Source organism: Grus americana, chromosome 6 (assembly GCF_028858705.1).
Source record: "Grus americana isolate bGruAme1 chromosome 6, bGruAme1.mat, whole genome shotgun sequence".
In the NCBI taxonomy this organism is placed as follows: Eukaryota; Metazoa; Chordata; class Aves; order Gruiformes; family Gruidae; genus Grus; species Grus americana.
Window position 1 is genome coordinate 10,678,371 of NC_072857.1, and position 16,212 is coordinate 10,694,582.

Here is a 16,212-nt window from a genome sequence, read left to right on the forward strand (position 1 = left end):
AGTGTTGTTAAAAGCGCCTCTGCTGTAAATCTGCTCTCTGTGTGCACCTGAACCACATCCATCCCTATAAACATCCACTTGGCAACACAAGTGTTATCATGCTCAGCTCATCACCCAGCCCAGCAAGAGTAGGTGGCATCAGGCTTGCACAGAGTGATCAGCCGAACTGCCCAAACCATTAGAAATGGGCTGGATATGAGCCCTTACCCCAGTGGGGAGGTGATGTCATGAAGGGAGAGGATGCACAGGTAGTTATGATGGCTCAGCTGATCAGCGGTAACTTCTCGAGCCATCCTAATTCAAGGAGGTATCTGAGACTTTCACAATAAACTAAAGTATCCCAATTCCTTCACAGTTTGTACAGAATATATGATAATGGAGGACTCCTCTTCCTCCCTGCTGGTGCTAAACCAAGTCACATCTGCACAAGTATGTTTGAAAGGAGAACACAGAAGTGGATTTAAAAATCCCCACATATTTTTGGTTTAAGCCTTTAAGAGATCAGGTGCAGAACAGAGAGCTTCATTCTGCACTGGGCCATCACGGTGTGGATTTTCAGCTCATGTCTACCTGAAGCTTATGCCGCATTTTCTTCCATGGCCACGCAAAACAGCGAAGACCCAGCAGCCCCGTGGATAAGCACAGACCTGCAGTCTGGAAGAAGACCGTGTGATGGGGACTGCCCTGTCCCTCAGAGAGGGCAGCACGTGGCGGCGGCAGCATGGGTGCAGAGGGCTCTGCCCAGCGCCTACCGATGGCTCTCACCTGCGGGCTTGGGTGAGTCACTTCGCTTTGCAAAATCAAAATCAACCTCAGCACAAATGGAGATGCCAAAACACCAAATGCCACAGAGAGGTCTGCAGGGGTGGGTTCTACAGAACGTGAGCAAGGAAGTGGTGAGGTGGCAGGAATTGTGTCTATGGGTGTGGAAAATGGGTCAGGGAGAAAGCAGGGGCTGGAGAGAGTCTCAGCAAGGAGGCTGCAAGTCTCTCTTCTTCATTACATCCCAAACCCATTTGGGCTTCAGAGTCCCCCACCCCACCATCATTTGCTTGTCTTTACAACTCCTCCTGATTCTTTCCTTCCTTCCACTTTGGTCATGCACCATCACTAAATCGTCGTCGTGGTGCAAGTTAACGTGCTTTTCGCTACCATGCAGTGCTTCACCTCCCCTCCCAGGGGATGGACCTCTAAGCTAACTTTGAAACTGAGGTCTTCTTGGCTACATAAGGTTTACTTGTGTTAGGAGCACAATGGCCACCTCCTGCCCAACCCTACTAAAGTGCAGAGATGTTGAATAACTCAGAGTTGAACCTCTTGCAGGATCCTCCCCAAGGCTTTGGACACAGTGTCCCCAAATGAGCACACAAGAGCAGCTGAACTTCTTAGCTGTGGGATTTTTTGAGGAACTGTTTGAATTACCACATCAGTGTTCTCACAAGTCTATAAAAACTGAGCAGATAGGAAAAGCATATCAGAAAGCATATCAAATCAGGAGGCAGATAGGAAGTCCCTTCAGTTCTTTATTGTCCATAGTCTGACAAGGCTTTAAGTTAGCTGCAAGAAATTTGTCATGACTGTTAAAGACAAATGGGAAGATGGAAATTCAAGTGATACGAACACTTTCAGTATTTCAGACAAGATTGGGTTTGCCTCAGCTGCTACTACAACCTTTCAGATAAGTGGTAAGGTTTCTTTTTATTAAATGGTTTGATATGGATTTTATCTGGTCTATGAAGAAAGCAGGGCATAAAAATGAAATATTGTATATATACTGCATATTAAATGCTTTTTACAGTGATTTTGCTACTAAATTAACTGACCATTTAAAAAGAGAAGTATGTGAAATTGTCCTTTCTAGCCCAAAGCTGATGCTGAGCATCAGAAAAAAATGAGTTCTTTTCCTGTTTTAGAAAATGCTTAATTTCACTGAGCAAAACTTTCATGTCTTAATAGTTAAGATACTGAAATCACCAGATCCAATAAAAAATGTAAATTTATGAATTTTTAGCTGAATATAAATGCTTCACTGCTGACTAAACCATTCTATTGTAAAACTAATTAAATCATTGTACTCTTTTAAAGCTAAGACTTTAAACTCCTGATTACACTACGTTGAAAAAAAACTCAATTAATGGTAACTTACTGAATGTCTGAAGTAGTTATTAATGCTTCTGAAATACTTTTTTCTCTCTAAAGGCCAAAATTTGACAAAGTAGTTTATTTCTTTTACACTCGCTGGTGACAATTTATTTTAAATGTTATGACTTGTTTTCATTTGTTCTGCAGTTTAGTTTATTATTGATTTTTCATTTGTTTTGATGTATACATGCTTCGCAGTGGGAGTCGCACGTATGCGGCACTCTGGATGGAGAGGGCACGTGCTTTGAGCAACCCTCTTTGAATGACAGCCTGGGACAACTAAAAGCACTGGAAACAGGGAATTTATTCATGCAGAGAGGGCAGACCCACCACATTAATACTGTTATAGGCTGGATTAAGTCTTGATGGAAGTGAGCTGGTTAAATTGGTGTAGGAAGAGATGGTCAAGTGTGAGTTGCAGTGCAAAGCCCGCATGAGAGGAAGGCACCCTGCCTTGCCTGCAGGACCCGGCAGTCTCGCAGAGGGACCGCACCGCTCCCCGTCACTGCTAATTTATTGTGCCCAAGCCTGAAATGGCTGGAAGTGAGCAGAGTTTGTAGCGGGAGAGATATTAGAGGATGTCTACCCTACTTCTGTTGGTTTTTAGAGCCTCGAATCCAAAGAAAGCCATCCACATGCTGTGCTCGGGCAGCTCTCGGCATCTACCTGCTGCTACTGACGGCTGGCCAGGGGCTGCTGGTGTACAAAGGTAACGTTGCAACCTTATTGTGAGCTTGACATCAAAAGACAGCTTTGCTGGGTGCTCTCAGGGGGAATGGACGAGCGGGGATGAGAAGGCAGATAGGAAACCTCTGAGGGAGCAGAGACGCTCCTCCGTGCACCGCAAGTCAAAGCAGTCGCTGCAGGAAACCATCCCCCTCCACCCCGTATATGTGCTTTGCATTTGCACGAGCGCTCCTGGCTGCGCTCCTGGCTGCAGCAGGGACCGGCACATGAAAACCACCTCCTCGGGTCAAACAGTGGTGGTGTTTAACCCCAGGTGTCCTCCACAGATGCTGAGGAGCTGCTCTGCTGAACACGCATTTCCCAGACAGATCGGGCAGGGAATATTCACTGCATGGGCTTTTTGTTTTCTTAGTGTTTAAGATGCAGAGAGAGATAATGAAATTTCAAGAACAAAATACCTCCTATACAGAAGAGATTCTGGAAAGCTCCTTTGCCAACAAACTGCTTTTGGAGAGAAGCTCTACAGGGAAGTACGTGGGACGTGAAGAAAACTGGAGGAGAAACTTAGAAGAGGAAATCACCATAATTAAAAGCAGCAATGCAAAGCTGATGGTACTGATGAACAACATCACTCGTTTTGCAGGTATGGCTCCATTTCTCCATGCTGGCTGTACAGTGGTTCCTCTCCACCACTGGCAAAGCTGAGCCAAAAACCTAGTTCAGATGAAAAAATAATTAGGGCAAGATTTGGTCTTCCTGTTAGTTAGTGATGCCCCAGTGTCCAGGGTTGGGTGCTGGCTCCGGATGCCTTGGCTGAGGAGCTGGATACACCTGGAGAAGCTGGAGCACAGCCCCGTGCAGCCCCCATGGATCCCGCTGCAGCTGCACACATAGCTCTGGGCTGCTCTCCCCTCCTGTAACTTGCAGACTTGGGCTCTGGGTGCCCTCCGAAAGGATGGTATCTTCAGCCCAGACCTCAAGCCTATCAACCCTGTACTGCTATGTCCCTCAATGAGTGCTGACTACTGAAAAATATCCATTAAATATTTATTTCAGGGCCTCCTGGACGCAAAGGAGATCCTGGTCCACCAGGTATGTTGGTAAATGAGCCATAAGCAACCTTTCCTCTTTTCGTCTTTCTCTTTTTTCGCCTAAAATACCTGAAGTGAGGATTTGGGATTTCAGTCTCTAGACTCAGATCCTACCTAATGTGCAGACACCCAGTACCATGGCCATGAGGAGACCTGCTGCACATTTTGACTGATCCTCTGAGAGCCGCGGCTTGCCAAGTGCTCCCACAGGGGTCAGTGACCACCACGGAGGAGCATTTTCGCTATACTTCCTCAGTGCTACCCCACCAGAAAAGCTCAGGGGTGATGGAGGAACTGTACCTGGTCATTATCTGCAATTACCATCCCAAATCCCCTTGTAAGACAAGACAGGACCAGTGAGGGGGATGAACCATCTACACAGAGTTTATGTGCATCCCACGACCAGCGGATAGCTGAGCTTTCTGCCCCAGACATAGCAGGTCCTGCTGCCTAACTAACTCCAAGACAACTCAAGGAGACCTCTCTAATCCCTGTTCTAGAGGGCCCCAGCTGAACAGTGCATGGAATAAACAGTGACAGATTTGGGACCTTGCCCACCCTGTCTGGGGAAACAACCACACAGACTTGGGAATGAGCTGGGTGCAAGCAATCCCCTCCACAGTTATGCATAAGATGCTGCCCTGGGTACCTGGGGGTTTTGGGTGGAAGTACACCCACTGCAGGAGATAAATGTCTTCAGACTGTAAGGATGCAGCAAGTCCTGATCTAATGTTGGCTCCACTTCATGCAGAGGTTGGACTAGGCAATGTCCAGAGACACCAGAGTTGTTATGATCCTATAATGATGATCTAAGACGCAACCTTTGTTATGTCAGGTCTGTATCTCATCCATCCCTAGTTCTTGGCTACACTGATGAGCTTTTCTGAAGAAAAAAAATTAACGCATTTTGAAAAAATAATGTTTTCATATCTTCCTGGCTGCACTTACAACATTGAAAGAGCACATCCCACCAAGCACTGTTATTATACATCAGAGCCCAATAGTTCAGTGCATTTTCCAGAAAGATTTCCTCAAAGGCCCCCACAAGTTGGGCTTGGCTGGAGGACAGCTGGTCCCTGCCCAGCCATGCACTCAGCTGAGCTCCACGGACTTTACTCAGACGGTTATGCTGGTCCCTGCCAGCTGAAGATTGGCCTCAGTGGTGACCGAAGGCACGTGCATAAAGGATGATTAAAAAATTCACCTCTTGCTCTTGGCCATTACTGCAAATAGATGATGTGTGTCAGCTGATATATGTATTTTACATCTCAGGGCTACAGGGACCACCGGGGAGAAAGGGAGAACAAGGAATCCAAGGTAAGGCTTTTCTGACATCTGAATTACTTCTGTGGATGAACATAAAGTGTCTTTATGGATGATTTTATGGGCAATCTTCTCCTCAGTCAAGGTGTAAGTTAGTAGGAACGTCATTGGATTTGAAGGAAATAAGCCTATGTAAAACTAATGTGAACAAAAGCAAAACTTAGCTGGAAAAATTCTTACTGTAAAAATAAACGTGCACTGGTCACAGTGGTCTATTGCCCACTGTCCCCAGCACCACTCTGAACTCCACAGAGGGCAGAGCCTGGCTCACGCCCACAGCTGAGCTGGGTGGCCTGTTGCTGGTGTTCACTAGACACGACACCCGATGAAGCATCAGAAAAGTGGCGGTGTTGTTGCAGGCATGCATGGACTGCAGGGCGCGAAGGGGAGTAAAGGAGATCCTGGTCCTGCTGGCCCCAGTGGTGAACCAGGAGCGAGAGGAGAAAAAGGAGAGATGGGGCTTGCAGGTAAGACTTCTCCACTATCTCAACATTTTTAGGATTCTCTCATGTATTTCTGTTCATAGGTCAGATATTTCATAACAATCCAGCTTGCCAATCAATGAGGGAGCTGGATGAACAGGACACTTGCCCTGATCTGCAGGGATTTCATTTCATGTCATGCTCCAGCAAAGCTCCCAGAGGAGGGCTGGGGAAGAGGACGTGCAAAATGTTGACTCTGCACCATGGAAGTCTCTTTATAGAGCGACCTTTATCTAATGAAAGCCACAGGTATTCAATTATCAGCCTATGCCAGGTTAAAGCAGCGATGTTTGCAGTAGGATTTTCATGGTATTAAATAATACAATATAAGTTCTATTCACAAGCACGTGGATGTTAGTCCTCACTGTAGTAAAACTTATTTCTGAGAATTTTATATCCTAGATAAGCATGACTTTTATACACCTGAAGTAGAAGAATTATGCACTGTGTTTCTCCTGTGTAACGTGAATTAGTGGGTATCTCCTGGAGAGCTGTTATTCAGTGGTCTCACAAGTGCTGCACCCAGAGAGGAAAAGATGAAAGCGGGACAGCAAAAGAAAGCAGATGTGTATGGTGCAGACCAGGGAGGACGGTTGGACAGGTTGATTACAGTTTCCTCAGATCTTCCACCAGATCCCACATGCTCCAGTGCACTCATTAGCACAAGTTGCTCCAGAAGAGAAAAGTGAAAGTAGGAATACAGAAAGGCAAGGACTTTGGGATAATTCTGGAGCAGAAAGATGAAGGAGATGTCAGTCTTTAAATGAGGAACTTTAAAGTAATTCAGCTCTTTTGGAGCATGCTGATCACCTGTTCAGAGAAGAGAAGGGTAAGGGGAGATGTTGCAATTCCCTGGAAGGGGTAGGAATAGTTTGGGGAATAGACTGGGTCTATCCCTAGTGGTAGGGATAGTTTGAGGAATAGACTGGGCAGGTGTCATGGCACCACTGCAGGACTTTAACAGCATGTCAGACAAACATCTGGCCAGACAGCCTGGCAGAGCCGGAGTTGGCTCAGACAGACTTTTGAGGTGCCATCCAGCCCTGTCTTCCTACAGCTTTATGGGAATGCCACTGAACGGTAAAAGCAGGTGTGAGGCCAAGCTCTGCTACTGGTGCAGCTAGACAGAGGTGTTCCACTGACTGCAGAGACAACAAATCTGGTTTTGTTTTTTTTTTTTTTTTAATTTATACGTGTGCTGTGCTGTTTCATAGGTCTTCAAGGACCTAAAGGTGAAATGGGCAGGAAGGGAGATCCCGGGCTCCATGGACCCATGGGTCCTCAGGGACAGAAGGGAGACCCAGGACAGCCAGGTTTCAAAGGTAAGTGCAGAGGACACAGCACAGCCCACCATTCAGCACATGCGTGCCGTGGTGGAGGGCTGCCCTAGCTGAAGCATTTGGGTAAGTCTTGCTAGCACTGATGCTAGGATGTTCTTACAGGTATCAAGGGGGAGCCTGGACATCCTGGGCAGAAAGGAGCGCCAGGTAAGCAGTACAGAAGGTGCAGTTTCTTCTAGAGATATGAGGCTGATCTCTTTTAGATGGTGCTTCATGACAAGGAAAACTGCAGCCAGGCTAGACACCAGCATGGGTAAGAGAAGATGATGATTAGATGAAGAAATCATGCCAATGTTGTGCAAACCCATTCTGCAGCCTCGGCTGTCTCATCTGGACCACACTCACTGTGCAGCAGAATGAGAGGGAAAGAAAAGTCCTCTACCATGGAGGGCCATGTCCTCCTTCCTGACATGTGTCCACACACAAGGGCAGAAATTGGCTGCTCTTTTAGGAAAGCACTTGTGCCTCTCAAGGCTGACAGTCTGCAAGGACCTGGGTCCATACAGCCTTTCACTCCAGACCATCACTCACCGCACCGCTAAGATTAGTGCTGCCAGGGAAGGATTGCAGTTCGGAGAGACCCAGTGTTTGTTTTGCCCTCATGGAGTCAACTCAATCCACACAGTGCAGAAGCTGGTGATTGAGCTATCATTCTTTTTTCTCCTTCATATGCTGTGTTGCATTTCACATGTGCTGCTTTTGCTCAACCTCAAGGCATCACTGGACAACTGGGACCCATGGGAGTTCCTGGCCTCGATGGCAGACCTGGTCAGAAAGGGGAGAAGGGGGACCCTGGACCCAGTGGTAATCCAGGTACAGCGCTACCCAAACCTGTAACTCACTGACCTCCTACTCTGGCCTCACTTTGTGTGATGGCTTCACCCTTACTGATTTATTTTTAATTTTAGGAACACCAGGCACTGCAGGACTCAGAGGTGAAAAGGGAGAGAGAGGAGAAACAGGTAAAGGAGAATAAAACAGGTTTAAGGTCAACAACAGGCATTATGCAGACACTGGAAAGGGATATGCAACAGCAAGGAGATTTGTTGAGTCCTGTTCTTGGAGCTCCAAAGCATCCCAGGATGCCATGGTGGGCCTGGGCCTCTGCCAGACTGCTGCAGGGGGGAGCTACTCACTGGAGGGGTTGTTTCAACCATCTGGAACGTGCATGAGGAGGTGATGTTGCCTGCATTTTTTTACAAGTAGAAAACACACAAACAAAGCAGTAGTTTTAAGATGAACCAAACAACAACCTCCCTACCCTGGAGCTAAAGACAAATTTTACAGACTGTAAATTTGATGGGGAAGGGTATTCACTAGCAAGCAACTGTCCTGGCATCCTCTGTAGCAGTGCAGGAAGAGATATCTTCAGAGGCCAACTTGGAGCACATAACTTAGGCCTTTTCTTTGACTGAAGAAGGCCACCTCTCTGTCGCAGGCACCCAAATGATAGGGTGACGTTCTGCGGTACAGGCCTATTCCGGTGTATTTCTTTTGAATCAACCTTTTTAACCTTGAATTTATATAGTGCATGCAACCTTTCTTCTCCATCAGGAGGTGACAAAAGTCCAAGTGCTTCACCCTTCTGCATTCATTGATACCTGGATGATATATGTCTGATGCACCTAAATTTACGTGTCTAGTCTCTCTATACACCTGAATTTACGTGGCTAGTCTCTCTATACAGTCATTAAAGACCTGACTGGAGTGTGGTCTATCCCATCAGTGGAGTTTAGGATATGAAATAAATGACCAGAAGTTTATCTGCTTCAGGAGAAGACAATTCTCCACTGCCTGTATTTTCTCTATTGACGAGGTCTACGCTGAGTATATTAGGAAATAAGACACCCACTTCAGAAATAGAAGCCTATAGTGTAGATAGCTAAACTAGACGCATTGAAATCTATCATAAATATTAGTTTGCCTAAGCTTTTATAAATGTGTAGATATGTGTCTTATAAATTTTTGTTTGTTTGTTTGTTTTGATGATCTTAGGTCTTCCAGGGCAAAAGGGAACAAAGGGAGACCAGGGCCTGCCAGGTAAACCCTTGTTTGACAGCATGACTTATTCTGATGATGCAAAGCACTTTAAATGACATGTTCCACTTCTCTGCCTCAATGTGAAATGCTCATCACACTCTTTCCTTGGGAAGAGACAAAGGCAATGACTTTCTTGCTTTCCACTCAGGCATCCAAGGCATAACTGGTGAAAAAGGAAGCAAGGGTGATTATGGCAGTCGTGGTCAAAAAGGAGAACCGGGACTAAAAGGCACAAAGGGAGACCGTGGATTCTCTGGTAAGGCTGTTTGCCACGGAGTCTGTGAAGCTGATGTTCATTTGAGTTTGGGATTATACATCACAGACCGGCACAAGCTGCTCTGGGGCGTGTTTACAGAGCCCATTTGGAGGAACTCAACAGACAGATCAGTCTTCCCAGAAAATGGATGTGTGGAGTGTCACCTTTACACCTTGGGAGCTGTGCTAAAAGACATACAAGTAAACAGATACATTAGATTTTATCAAATGCCCAATCTCACAGAAAACTGGAACAATCCATGTTCCTCTTTGCTTTGTACAGAGACGTCTTGCAGCATACTATGACATGACAGGCAGGAACACAGAACCAGAAACACCAGGGCTATTTAACTATGCCTCTGTAATTATAGGACACAAAAATAGACAGTTCAAAAGTCGTTACAGCGACTCTCCATTCTTATTCCACTCTCTTCCAATCACAGAATGCTTCCAAAAACCCTAAGACCTGTAGTAAAGGAAAAAACAAACAACCTCCCCACCCCCCAAAAAAGCAGTTACAACGGGCCATGGGAAGCAACCAGTGCGCCAATGCTTTTTCTTTTAATTGTTCACACAGAACAGTACAACAGTCCTCAGAAATAAAATAAACTAGAACCTATGTGGGACTCCTCCATGCACTCCACTTCTGGAACTTTGTCTCCGGAGGAGGGGAAAAGTGTAACTGGGGTGACCCCAGGTTAGGGACCGCTCTCTGGGTGGGTCTCATATCCTGGTCCCCAGAAGGAGACAGCAATGTGTGCTTTGTGGATGTAGCTTTTGGGGGAAGACCTCATTGGGTTTTTTTCAAACACCCCTGCTCTCAAGGCCAGGATGCTACACAGAAATGTGAAGGACTGTTGGCAGTGTCTTTCTGCTGTCCTGTGGCAGCACCTGGCCAGCAAACCCCATGACGGAGATCTTCCTGCGAGTACTTTGGGAGATACCATGCCTGCTTCTGGAGAGCCCAAAGACTATCAGAGATGTCATTTTACAGGTAGCAGAGGGAACAAGATACATTTCCCACAAGTGAGTGGATGGGACTTTGCAAGTGGCCCCTTTCTTGGGTCACATGTTAGAAAGACTTTGCTGTATGTTATCTTACTTCTCTTGCTACATTTCTTTTACATACTCTTAGTCACTTCAGGGGGTCCATTCCACAAGGGGACCAAGGCCTCATACTTGACTCACCCAATTAATCAGAAAAAGTTAATAACTGGATTTTCTTCCAGCTATCAAATATTTGTTTTTTAAATTTGGAACAGGTTCCCCAGGAACGAAAGGGAGCAAAGGTGAAAAGGGAGAAGGTACTGGACTTTTATTTCTTCTTCTCTCACTTGCCTTCTGGCATCAAAGCTATCTGAGATTGGGACCATTGTGCCCCCTGTGCACACTGGTTAACCTGCAGCACAGCTACCAGAACCAAGGGTTCCATGTGCTGAGCTGCAGCCTGGTGTCTCCAGACCCAGGAGAGGACCCTAAATTGTTCAGATTTGAACTACCAGTAACTTCGGGTAGCTTCTGGTCCCACTCTGGCTACAGCTGTGGAGATGGGAACATTCACCCAGTTTGGGTGGTCACTGCTTCCACCATTCAATGTGCTTTTTTCCTCATGCCTGTATGACCAATAGAGTTATTTTCTTCCCCTCTGACGTTTCAGGCAACTTCAATCATTTTATTCGAATCGCAGAAGGGGGAAGGAGGGGCCGCGTGGAAATCTTTTACCAAGGGTCCTGGGGAACAATATGTGATGATGGCTGGGGCAACCAAGATGGCGGCGTGGTTTGCCGAATGCTGGGATACAGCCGTGTGGTCTCCACCTTCACAGCAAGACCAGGTGAGTCCACAACAGCCTTCCACCTGCCCAGGCAGGGGGTGTGTTAGCTGCCTGGCATGGGAGGTTACGCACGCCCAGAAAGCACCACAGCAAAGTCCTCTACACGAGCAGCAGGAGAACAAAGAATATCTCCTCAAAGGGGTAGCTTGTGCCCCTTCACATAAGGGAGCTGCACATCAAGTGCTGCTTGAACTGTGCCCAAAGGCTTGATTTCCAGCAAGCCAACCATGCAACCCAACATATGCTGCTATCCACAGGGGTCTCTTTAGAAAAAAATGCATATTCCTTTTTCTTTTGTCCAACAGTTTTTTTGTTTGTTTCTTTCTTTCATTTGTCTTCCAAAGGCACTGGACAAATTTGGCTTGATGATGTGAATTGCAGTGGGAATGAATATTCAATTTTTGACTGTCCAAAGCCCAAGTGGGGTGTGAACAACTGCTCCCACAACGAGGACGCTGGGGTGGAGTGCGCTTGATGGGACACAGAAGCTGCCCTGGGAGCTGCTGCCCCCCTCTGCTCTCTACAGGGCTCTTGATCATAACATGAACCCAATGTCATCAGGCTGTGCTTATAGTCTCTTTACCAGGTCATAAAAATATTGACAGAGAAAGCTGAATTTTCCATAAATCAATAATGGTTGCAAGACCCACAGGTAACCTGAAACATCCCATCTGTCATGAAACAACTGGAGCTCAGGCACATGAGCCAGTTCACAGCTTTTCCAGCTACCTGACATCAGCTCATCTGCAGTAGCTCACACATGTGTGACCTCTATGTCCACAGAGGAGGAGAGATGGTCCACTTTAGCTTAATTGCAGAAAGAGAGAACAGGGTAAGCGTGCAGAAACAGGCAGCTACTGCAGCTGAGCTGGCTAGTCCGTCTTCATCACAGTACAATTGTGAATCTGAGCCTAAACCCCCCCAGTGAAGTGCATACACCCAAGACAGGAGATGCTCAGATATCATATGTGGGAGTCAAATATAAATGTTCTCCAGAAACGATCCCGATCACAGGTTAAAGTGCAAAAATAAGTGCTTGGGATCTAGGTGCTGCACTATCCAGGTTTAGCACAGACCTTGACCTTGGCCAAGTCTTCTGCCTTGTCTCTCAGTGTTTCCTAACCTGTCTCCAGGAGCAACACCCCTTACCTTATCTGGTGTATAAAGCTAAGCATTTCATACCTTTAGAAATTACATACTCCAGTAAAGCAAAGGGATGAAAAATAAAAGCAATAGTGGGGAAGTATCAGCTAATTAAACTTCCAGAGCAAAAATGCAGACCCTAAACCAAAGTCTTCTACCTTAATTGAAAATCTTAGGTGTCTGAGATAATAACTGAAAGGTTTCTCTTTCTTAAGACATAAGTCTTCCCCTTTTCCACCAGCACCGGACATTCAGCAGGTGACAAAAAGCCTGTCTACATGTAGCTGTGCACAACACAACAATCTGCTTTTATTTCATTGTATTTCAAATGTCAGAAATACATGTAAGCAGCCCCACATCTCTGCCTTAATGTGAGTCATAATTGCATTTGTCTACACAGCTTTGAAACTTGTTTTTAGTGCTTAGAAATTCAGACATAATTGGAAAAACTGAGCAGTGCTGGCAAGAGCAGCAGGTGATGGGGCATCCAGGACCTCAGGAAAGAAGTCTGGAAAATCCCAAGAGTTTTCCAGTATCCACTCCAATGCCTTTGACAGCAGGAAAAGGAAGAGAGCCGCTTACCATTCCTGGTTCTGGTTTAGAGGAGGCAAGGAGCACCTGCCACAAACCCTGGGAGAAATCTGATGAATGACAACTATTTCAGAGCTGGTAGAAAAGGACAGTGTCTCATGCTCATGAGAAGAGACAAAAACTTTCTCTTCTGGTAGGGACCCCCACCAGCATGCTGAGTACTGGCACTTGGGCTAACACAACTTTCTGCAGGGCTTCCACAGACAGTGCTGAGCCTGCACAGGTTTCCTTCATCTTTTTTTTCTTTTTCTTTTCTCTTTTTTTCTTTCTTCTTCTTTTCTTTTCCTTTTTTTTTCTTTTTTTTTTTTTTTTTTGCATGGCAGTATGTAAGTAAAGCATTTTCACTGTTAGGAAATAAAGGATTTACAAGTTGTATTCATGTCTTGATACATCAACAGGTGCTGCTTACACTCTCATTTTCTCACTTTCCTTGCTAATGAAGTATGTTCCTCACCATTTTTCAGGCTAAATGTTGAGACATTTGAGTTTTTCATCAGGAAAAACTACCATGTCCCCAGTGATGATCCTTTGGTTGGACTTAAATCCCCATAAACCTCCTTTTTGGAGAATGGGCATCCAGAAAATAGCAGTCATTTCAGGACTAAGGTCAGGACACCAGGGGTTGGATCTGCATGCCTAGGGCAAAGGATACCATAGTCCAGCTTGTCTGCTCCTAAGCACAGCAGGAACAGGTTGAACCCAAGCTACAGTTAACAGTGTAGCCAGAAAACAGAGCATGACATGCATAACCTACTCCCCTGCCACCTCTTCACCTTGCGGTGCAGATGTAAGATTTGCAAAATCTGGAGTCAGAGGGATTTCCTAGCAGCCCGGGAGAGACCATGCTGACACTGAAGAATGCAGTGCCAAGTACAAAAAATAGCTTTTATCTTGCAGGGACTAAAGGAGGAAGGACGTTGTGGGTGATGGAGGGAGCGCCTATGTTTAAGGACTCCCAGGGGAGCCCTGGGGAAGGGCTCAAGGTGGCTCAGGCATGCACACAACTGGGCTGATATTGCAGGGGCAACCACTGCTGAATGGGAATGGGCCAAAGCATGCAGCTGCCTGCAGCATTGGCATAGCCCCCTCTGTTCAGCAGGGATGCAAGAACCAGTAGAGAAGTGCCCACACCAGTACAGTTCATTCTGGTCTGGGAAGGGAAACAGGGGACTCAGGACCAGGACATGTGTTAATATTACTGTGCTGGCAAAACCAGAGCTTGGCAGGTACACAAATGCTGCCTTCATAAAACTACTCTGTGTGCCTGGTCCGGAGAGGGAAGCCCAACCAGCTGGGACGAGAGCTGCAGGCACAAAGCTCACACAGGAATTAGAAACACAACCATTTCTGCCTGCTAAAGCAGAGCATGTCTGAGCTGCAAGAGAAGAACCAAGCCCAGTGCAGGGTGTTCCATGTGCAAGAAATAGCATCCATTGGAGGGGACCACTGTGGCCAACTTGTGGAGCCCATGATTTCACACTCCCTAGCTATGTCAGTCCTGATAGATCTTCTTGGAGAGCGTTGTCCAGCTGTGAATAAACAGCAGAGGATGCCAGGTGGTGGCAGCACAATTTACATCTGATCTTCTGTCCAAACCAGGGTGAAACCAGAAAGAAGTCACTAATGTGGTCATTGAAGCAGGAAGAAATTCTTCCCAGTTCCCATAAGAGGTAGATAAGCCAAAGGAATCGTGGAGGCTGGGAGGCTGTTAGAGGCTGCAGGCTCACTTCCTGCAAGAGCCAGAAATAAAATTTTGAAGTTCAACTTTAGCAGATGCAGAAGTTCACTCTAAATTCCACATTTTCAATCCGAAATGGCAGCTGTCTGTGGCAGCTCCCCACCTGATATAAGTTGCCATACTCACTGTTATGTTGTGTTTCAGCAGAGGTAAGAAAAGCCCTGATTTAATTCCAAAAAGGAAAAAAGCCCCTATTTCTTTCAGAACAACTGAAAAAAAAAACCTAGCATGGGGACAGCCAGGCCCAAATTATCTTGATGTCAATTCTTGTGTCAACTAAACATTTCCCAGCGAGGGCAACGGCTGGACATATAGCTAACGGGGATGCCACCGGTGCGGCGGGACCTGCGGGATGAGCCCCGGGTACCTCCCCAGCAACCCCACAGTGCTGAACTACCGGGGCCTCCCCACTGCGGTCTCCACGGACGGCGTGTATTTATTAAAAATGCTCCTTCCCGACACTAAGGGGAGCTCAAGGGCCGCCACCTGCTCCGCGGCCGCCGCTCCGGGAGCTCCGCGGCGCCGCCTGCCCCGGCCCGGCCCGGCCCGGCCCGGGGGGTGCCCGTCCCCGGCAGCGCTCCCGCTGCCCCTGCCCCGCCGTGCCGGGAAGGCTGCGGTTCCAACCGCGCATCATCTCTCTTTCCTGCCGCTTTCTCCCACGGAGAACCGTGGCTCCTGCGCATCCCGGGAACGGGAGGGAGGCGGCGGCCGGAGGGTCCCGATGATGCGGCCGGAAGGCCCCCGTGATGCCCCGCCGGTGTCACGGGGAAGGACAAAACCGGGTTTTATGCTATTCCACAGACTGACAGCACACGCAGCAAGACCCGAATGCCAAGAACAGGGCGCTCGGTATAAGGGGGTGAGGCAGGTTGTGGTGGTTTTCCAGTCTTCGGTAACTCCAGCTGTGGTCAACCAGTGCTCCCAGAAAGGGATATTGATAAAAGGAGAGTGAAAAATATCTTTGCGATTCAGTCTCTTGTGCCTGCTGGTTTATGGGAGACTGCCAGGCAGTCAGGACAGTTACACAGGTTTCTCTCTCCACTCTTAATAGCTAGAAACACTCGTTTTATGGCAAACCCCCAGATTTTGCCAGTATGTCAGAGGTGTCCCCTCGGAGGGACAGCTGCACGGCTCGCCCCCAGCCTCACTGCTGTGAGGACAGGACAGAAGTCACGGCAGTGGCACTTGGAGCTGGAAACCCACCACCAGGACCCCAGGCAGCTGGTTTGGAGGACACTCATGCCCCACATGTCCACTTCTCCAGTCCAAGGGAAGATCCACTGGGGCAGGGAGAGTGCCACAAGTCACCATGGGATAGTTAGTGAGCAACAAAAAAGCCTCTTGCATTTACGAAAATAGGTAGCCCTGAGATGTAGAGGATGACTTGCATGCCCACGGCACCTCCCTCACCAAATACCCAGCTTGGTGCTATTCGTTCCCAGCTTTTAAGAGTCCCGACTGACTGTCCTACACTGCCCTACAACAGCTATCTATAATAGCTAATAAGAATTGTACAGCTTTGCTTATCATTCACTCCCAGCACCAA

The 16,212-nt window shown here is 47.2% G+C and overlaps 1 protein-coding gene across 2 annotated transcripts; it reads left to right on the forward strand.

The window, feature by feature from the left end:
- The first annotated feature begins 501 nt into the window (after positions 1 to 501).
- On the forward strand, positions 502 to 13,303 carry MARCO (macrophage receptor with collagenous structure). 2 transcript variants are annotated; one of them, XM_054830562.1, is made up of 15 exons: positions 502 to 777; positions 2,750 to 2,851; positions 3,242 to 3,472; positions 3,886 to 3,921; positions 5,193 to 5,237; positions 5,603 to 5,710; positions 6,940 to 7,047; positions 7,168 to 7,212; positions 7,780 to 7,878; positions 7,974 to 8,027; positions 9,061 to 9,105; positions 9,254 to 9,361; positions 10,623 to 10,664; positions 11,018 to 11,194; positions 11,539 to 13,303. In XM_054830562.1, exons 1-15 carry the CDS (start codon positions 597 to 599, stop codon positions 11,667 to 11,669), a joined length of 1,512 nt encoding a protein of 503 aa, XP_054686537.1. In that variant the 5' UTR covers positions 502 to 596; the 3' UTR covers positions 11,670 to 13,303. The 2 variants fall into 2 exon arrangements, with proteins under 2 accessions (XP_054686537.1, XP_054686539.1); XM_054830564.1 differs by lacking the exon at positions 502 to 777 and adding an exon at positions 1,423 to 1,685.
- Positions 13,304 to 16,212: the final 2,909 nt, after the last annotated feature.

What these genes read in the sequence shown, in the direction of transcription:
- MARCO (XM_054830562.1), top strand. Translation starts at nt 597, where the DNA reads ATGGCCACGCAAAACAGCGAAGACCCAGCAGCCCCGTGGATAAGCACA. An exon ending in TGGACCCAGTGGTAATCCAG is followed by an intron (nt 7,879 to 7,973) that starts GTACAGCGCTAC and finishes TTTTAATTTTAG; the next exon opens with GAACACCAGGCACTGCAGGA. An exon ending in CAAAGGTGAAAAGGGAGAAG is followed by an intron (nt 10,665 to 11,017) that starts GTACTGGACTTT and finishes CTGACGTTTCAG; the next exon opens with GCAACTTCAATCATTTTATT.